The 7550-nt window shown below is 34.0% G+C and overlaps 1 protein-coding gene across 1 annotated transcript; it reads right to left on the reverse strand.

Annotated features, from left to right (window-relative positions):
* Nucleotides 1-1373: 1373 nt before the first annotated feature.
* LOC150092432 (soma ferritin-like) lies at nt 1374-7291 on the reverse strand. The gene is made up of 4 exons (XM_090415123.1): nt 7074-7291; nt 5890-6036; nt 4219-4344; nt 1374-1654 (listed from the first exon to the last, which is right to left on the reverse strand). The coding sequence occupies exons 1-4, from the start codon at nt 7200-7202 to the stop codon at nt 1520-1522; spliced, it is 537 nt and encodes a 178-aa protein (XP_090271249.1). The 5' UTR covers nt 7203-7291; the 3' UTR covers nt 1374-1519.
* Nucleotides 7292-7550: the final 259 nt, after the last annotated feature.

A 7550-nucleotide genomic window follows, 5' to 3' on the forward strand; every position in this document is an offset into this window, starting at 1 on the left:
TCTGCCTCCATGAGCAACGGAAAAATGGACATTACAATGTTGGCATACCACTTTTGTTCCATGACTACACAGCTTGTCCATTTTAATAAATTTGAATTCTTTCTGGAGATCGTCAAAGATAGACTTAAAGCTTTAAAAGATAAGACTAAAAAATTTTTAAAAATATGAAATTTAAACCACCAGTATTGAATAACAAAGCTTAAAAAAAAAAGCATACAGGCAAAAGAAAAACTAACGCTACTGCAGTACAGACGCCGCGTCTGAGACGAGCAAGTGTTGCCAACATGTATTTTTTTATTTTCTCTGAATAAGTCACGGCAGATATCGATATTTAGTATCGAACAATGCGACTCCATGGTTATACAAATTACTGGTTTCTATGATATTGATGTACGATTATAGGTTATGAATAAGTTGTGACTGACCAATATTAAACTATATTTATAGTTTTTATTAAAAACGGGACAAAATTGACATTTTTAAAAGGACGGGAGGGCCGGGAAATATGACAAAAAAAAAAAAATAGAACTCTCCCGTTCAAAACGGTCAGCCTACTCAGATGTAATTAAGATCAGTTTTCTCTTCTTACGCCACTTTATACTTAGCCTTTCCTGACTGAAACGTGTCAGATTTATATAATCATCTTTAGTCTTCAAAAACGGTTGGATATTTTTGCTTTTTTCAATTCAGTCGACAAATACTTACTACTTGTACATCTGCTAAGTAGTCTGACTAGCCTTAGAATACAGTTCTCACATTTGGGACAGCAACAAATGCTGCAAAAATGCTTCATGCTATAAGAAGGAAATTCGTCTCGCAATATATATAAAAGAAATATTTGTATCGGTTCCATACACATTGTTAAGCCTTGGAGTTCAAAATCAATTAAGAATATGCTATTCGCTCTGGTAAAAACAAGATTCATCGTTACTTTTCTCGGAGTAGACAAACATCTGCTGTTGATAGCGCAATTTTATGCTAAGAGATGCTACGGATCTTCAGAAAACATCTTTATTCAGCCTGATCTTGTCTGTCCTGGGATGGGACATTTTCACGTGACTGTCATTGCCCATAAGAGATCGTAACGAGTTGCGTCGCTGGCAAAAAAATGGGAGTCAGTAACCCTTAATCCATTCTTGGTACCAGTGTAGGTTAACAATCTTTCGTGAGTGACTGGCGAAATTTAATAAATTACGTTGTATCTAGAATAATTTGCAACCAAACTGGATAAAGCGTAAATTTAATTCAGAATATATGAGGAAAATGATATATCAATATATTCATAAAAAAAAAACATTCTTAAAAACATCAATAAATGAAGAATGAATGAAAAGTTTAGCTTCTGCAACTTGTTAATAAAGAAGACAGAAAAGTAATATGGGAAGCATTTATTTCTTAATATCTTACACAGCTGAAACTAAGTTGGCTCAATCATGGAAAATCAAACTACAAAGCAGTATTAAATTTGATAAAAGAAAAATTACTGCATTAGTAACGAAACATCGAGTTGCTGAAGCATCTAGCTGAGTTCTTTGTCAAAAAGAAACTCGCCTAAGCCTTCTCCACAACGCTTGATGTTGGTTATGTAGTCGGCAATCTTCTTAATAGACTCAACTTGTTCTGTCAAGTAGTGAGTTTCCAGGAAGTCGCACATCTGCATAAATTAACAAGAGGTTTCAGAATAGTACGTTAATTTATTTAAACAATATCAATAAGGCATAATTTACAAAAAAATAAATAAAATAAACTAGCAAGAGCTTTTCTAATCCAATGTAAATATTAATTCTAATAGAAAGATTTATGTGACATCTCCAAGGACTCATAGCGGAATATACTCCACTGCACACAACCCACCGCCTTCACTACTTAATCCACCATCTAAAACACACAATACCCACTCACCACAACAGTAGTATTTTGTCAATAAACTGATCATGTTCTCTTCGCCTTGTGTGGCTTGAAAACCCTGAGAGCTCTATATGTGATCGACTAACTTACCTTCAATTGGAAAAGTCCATATAAAGATCCTTCTCTCCCTTAAAAGTATTCAACTCGAGCCACGTGAAAAAAGCTGTGTCCGGTCGTCCTCCTCACTTCACTAAATTTTGCTGTTAAGTTTAACTAGAACGAAAAGCTCATGCAATGAAAACTCTAAAAGATATCGAACAAATTATGCTTGTTCGCAACCTAAAGCAAACTCAAAAAGGAATATTCTAAAGCTTTGTTGAAAAAAGCCCTTGCCAGAAGGCGTTTTTAAGACCGGAGATCGATATTGTAAGAACTGAATTGTAAGAGCAGATAAAGAAAACGAAATTTTGGAAGGAGGTAAGTCGCTTATCAAGTAATAACTACTGTGTAGTTTTGTTTTACCTGAACAAGCCAATGAGAAACAAGTCTGGCGTGTACAAGAAAACCGAATTATAAATGACGTCGAGATCTTATTGTTAAGAAGGGGGAAAAAAGCTGATAGTGATCAACTATTGGTCAAAGAAATACCTTTAAAATTGCTACTAAAATACCAGAAAATAAATAATAATAATCATTAGATTCTTAAACAGTGCAACTGGAGAAGTGATAAACAGAAAACGTGTCCGAAATTAATATGGTAAAGCATTAAATTCTACTTGCCATATGTAATTCGGACAGTTTGTTAAGCATAAATATTTCACCCTTATTTATAAAAGGTTCCACAAATTAATTAAAATGGAATTTTAAAATTTATTACCGAGCTTTTCATAAAGGAGAAATGAAGGCCGTGGTCGTTGCCTAGGATAGGAGATAACTAAAAGGCAAACAGTGAGAAACAGGAGTTACTTCTCGTCAGTTTTCGACATCAATCAACGCCCTCTGGGATTCAAACACGTTGGTTTTGAAGCATATACTATCCATTCGGACAACCAGTTAGACGAGATGGTAGTTATCTGCCATATACTCGTTACGTATGTCTTGAAATCGTCGGTAGTCATAAACTCAACTACTGGTGAAGAGTAAGGATTGAGACCAGCTACGTATTCGATTTCCAGAACGTTACAGCTAGAAGAGTTCCAATTATCCCTTTTGGGGAATAAAAAAGGGAGGTGGAGGGTACTGCGAACATGCACCAAAGTAATTGCTATGAAGTGTTGTACGTTTAGTCGAATGTACTATTATATTTGTATAATATGAACCTAAATACGATTAAACAGGTTATATTAGAAAGAGAAATAATTTTAACTGACTGGGAATTAAACAACCACTGCCAAGTAGGCAGAATTCAGCAATACAAAAATCAAAATGAAAACAGAAAACCAAATAGCATTTGTATTCTCATTGACGAATACAAAAAGGTTTTGGTCTTCAGGTATAGCTCTTTGTGTGAAATAAAAAAAAAAATAAGTCAGTTAACACCTTTTATTCCCTTATGGGGAGTAGGCAAGGCCTTTTAACCCTATCTAGCTTTTGGAGACTGAGCAGGCAGTTCAATCTCCACCAGTAGCCAATCAGAGATAGCTGGTCTAAAGACTATCACTAATTTAAAAGAGGCAAGCGATAAAGAGAATGGCAAACAAGTGCTGCCATCTCTTGGTACCTAACTAACAGGATATGTTATCGTCTGAAATATATTGTTCTATAGTCGATTTAGTTGATAGAACGCAATGTGGGACATGCTGGTATATGTGAAATCTATTAGATTTAATAGAATTAAGTAAACATTCATTTAACTCTAAAAGTGTTTAAGGTATGAAGACATGCTTATTAGTAGGCTGGTGCCGTTATCCAAGTTTCTTGGTCATCAGCGGTGCTGTGGACAGGAAATGATGATGGTATTTTATCAATTGATCTCGTCGTCTTTCCATTAGATTCATAAGACTAGGAATTACCAGTGGAATACAATGATCATACTTAAGTTAGTTACTAACTTTTATCGAATCTGTCGAAAAGAAATATCAAATGTGCAGCAATAGTTTTTTCGATATCAGATTCCATCTGCTGGTCATCTTCACCTTCGTCAGTCATCGAAAGGTTAGTACAATTTCTATTAGCAAGCACTGGCCCGCGTCACGAAGTTAAAAATCGAATTTTACGAAAAAATAACTTGCACCGAAATCGGTAGAAATAGGCTTAGAATGTACAGATTTTCGTAGCATATTTTTTTTTCTTTCCAGAAAGTAAAGAGAGTTAATTAATAGAAGTATAAACACAGAGCAGGTTTTTCTGTGATAATTAAATTGTACATACCTGTGCGTCTTCATGTTTGGTAGCTACCTTATGTAGTTGAAGCAGGGAAGCATTTACTTGTTTCTCCAATTCTAATGCTGCATTCATAGCATCTAAAGCGGTACCCCAATCGTCCACTTGAGGGCGCTTTAAAAGAAAGCATTACAGGAAAATGAGAAATTAATGAAATTAAAAAAAAAAAAAAATAGCATTGCCATTGAAAATTTTTCTGAAAACAGCAAATTTTTTTTTTCAATTAAATATGAAAGGATAGTATTTACATTTCATGAACATGCAATTAAATTAGTGGAATTTAAGCAAATGATTATTCATATGAATGTCGTCTGCATTGTTGGCTATTGCACAGCCATTAACCAATAGCTATTTCGTTATCCACGTTGTAATATGTTGATATTTTTGTAATTTTCAAAAAGCAGTAAAAAAAGTGTGGTTTCTCACCAATAAACTACGTTTTGTTTGGTCAGCAAGAGTTTCGGCGTTGCTATAGTTGCAACAATGATTATTTAATCCATGTTTTGTGTCCCTTCGAAACTCCCATGCCACAGTACTCCTATTATATTCATTCACATCCATCAATACACAGATTTGTAGAATAAGTTTACAAAATGGCCCTTCTATCACTCTAAAAGAATGGTTTCTAGTGTTTCGTTAAAAATAACTATATCAAATGTCTCTAGAAAACTGAAGTTCAAGATTGTAGTCATAGACAAGGAATTGCTACAAGTTCAGATATTGTCCCAGAGCAAGTAGATGGAAAACAATTTGTATTTAATCATGCCCGTAGATGAGGTGGAAAGGGAAAAAAATATAGCAAAAATTTTAACCTGGATAGTCTCCGATCTCAGTGTCAAAGGCCTACTGGGCTCATAGTGCCTTTATATCTATTTAAAAGTACTTCAACTGACTTCAGGAGAAAAAGCTTACTGGAAGAGTAAAAGACTGGATGGACAGATAGTTGAGATGCTTCTTGGTGGGTGTATTTAGTCGGCGATTGGCTCTGGATCTGGATAAAGACACCCATTAGTTTTTCACACATTTTATTCAAAAATATTTAGTTTCTGTACCCTGGCGGTAGAAACAACACCATTTAGAAAGCAATTGGATGTCACTGTACAAGAGAATTTTAATGGCTTTCAACTGAAATTGAATTTGATCTCAAACAGAAGCGATGGTATGATTTGCTTTCTGATTTCATTCTGCATCCTCTGCAGATCAGTTGAAGTTTCCAAGCCCAGCCTTGTTTAACTTGTTACCTGATTTGTCCTGTCTGCTACGAATTTTTCGTGTACAAGAGCAGCGTTCGGGAAGGCAACTTAAATGCTGTAATATACCAGGAGTAGCTGATCGAATTGGCAGTATTAAAATACTTCTGTCCATAAGTTAAAACGCAGTTTCTTTTTGCTTCGTTACCAAACCTTGCTTCTCAGTGTATATTTTTCGCTTAAAACATCGGAGATAATAGGCGAAACCGCGTCCTGGATTAATATATAAAACCTAACAGATGTGTTGACGGTTATGCATGACTTATTTTTAACGGTATTAACAACACCAATGTAATCAAGAGGTTTTTTAAACTGCTTATATTTTGTTGATTTGAAAATTATATAATTTATATAAATTTGAAATTTTAAAAAACAATATATTTTTTATTTTATTATTATTTTTTTTTACCTTTATGTCTTGGAGAACTACTCGGCCCCCTCTTATGTTTTGGAATGCCATCAGTTTCCGGGCATGTTCATTTTCTTCTTCGCTCATTTCCTTGAAGAACTTGTGGAATCCTTTTAAAGCAATATCATCACGATCAAAATGGTAAGCCTAAAGGAAAAAAAGAGAAATAAAATCAAATTAGTAAAATACGAATATTTAATTCATTTGTGTTTATTTATCTGAAAATATTCATCGAAGAATCTTCCAGGTTTATATCTGTGTTGTGTTCTAGGATAGAGCAGGGGTGGCTCGTGCATAGGCACTACGGAACTGCAGCACCCCCAATTTTTTCTCAATATATTTATTAATTTATTTGTATTTGCTTGTAATATTTAATTTTATCAACAATTCTCTTATTTTGTATAAAAAATAATAAAAATCCATCTTGTAGCACTTAGGAGGGCGCTAGCAGCACTGTGTTTACCACAACGTCATATTGCTGCGCACGCAAGCATATGTACGTCATAGTGAGATGCGAGCTATTAGCGTAATGCGGCACTGTTGTTTATATGCAGTTTGCGCCAGTCGCAGAGAGTTCGTAGTGCTTATCGTGTTTACTGCGTCTCTTTAAATATTTGGACATTACAATTAAAGACATAACATTTGTTATAGTTTGTATTTTAGAACATTATTGGGGTTATATCACACACAGATTATACTAAATTGTATAATTTTATCGATAATAAACAATATTTTTTCATGAAACAAAACAAGAATGGATTTTATTTTTAAGTAATTTTGAATTATACTAAACTGTATAATTTTATCGATAATAAACAATATTGTTTCATGTTTAATTTTTTTAATTTAATTTTTACCATAATTTTGATATTTTATCCAAACACGTATACACTGTACTTACAGTGTGTATGTATATATTTCGAAAGTTGCAGCACCCATTTTTTTTAGTAATAGTTTTATAAGAGCTTTTCCATCATGCAAACTAATGCCAACAAATGTTTACTTGCAGTGTTCAATTATGATGGAGCGTTCAAATGTTCGAAATAAACTGAAAAGCAAATTAAAATCAAGTTTACTATTTAATATAACCCAGTATTAATTTCCAAGCCATAACACTAATTATTAATTAGCAATAAAACTAATTAAATGATGCTAGAATAATCAAAAGCAATCTATTGACTTACCATAGAGAGATAGACGTAGGAAGCGTATAGCTCCATATTGACTTGTTTGTTGACTCCTGCCTCACATTCTTCGTTATAATTATAACGGACTTGAGTTCCTTTTCCTTGAGCCATCTCGAATTCGTGCATGCAAGTATAAAAATACAAAGGTAGCGAACAAGATAATGGCGTGCTCGTTCAAACACTGTTGACGCGTAGCAAGCCTTTAACAGTTGCTATTTCTTCAACGTTTCTCTTTATATAGTGCTTGCTATTATCTCTGCCTTGGAAACTCTCGTTAGAAGTTTTTTATCGCTTTATTCTAGAGTGGCTTATGACTGGGCAAAGGTTCATACCGGTGTCGTGTTCCAAAAATTGATAAAAGAGAAAAGAAAACAAATCCACTTAAATTTTACGCTGTCTGAAGGGGTTATTCTGATGGTTATACAAACAAGACATTATTGTTTTGAATTGATGCCGGGCAATATTCCAAGAAAT

Source organism: Typopeltis vanoorti, chromosome 26 (assembly GCF_054136105.1).
Source record: "Typopeltis vanoorti isolate ZY-2024b chromosome 26, IOZ_Tvanoo_1.0, whole genome shotgun sequence".
Lineage (NCBI taxonomy): Eukaryota > Metazoa > Arthropoda > Arachnida > Uropygi > Thelyphonidae > Typopeltis > Typopeltis vanoorti.

Coding starts and splice junctions, on each gene's coding strand:
- LOC150092432 (XM_090415123.1), bottom strand. CDS start 7,202: ATGCACGAATTCGAGATGGCTCAAGGAAAAGGAACTCAAGTCCGTTAT. Junction 6,037..7,073: donor CCTACGTCTATCTCTCTATG/GTAAGTCAATAG, acceptor TTTTTCCTTTAG/GCTTACCATTTTGATCGTGA. Junction 4,345..5,889: donor TAGTTCTCCAAGACATAAAG/GTAAAAAAAAAT, acceptor TTTCTTTTAAAG/CGCCCTCAAGTGGACGATTG.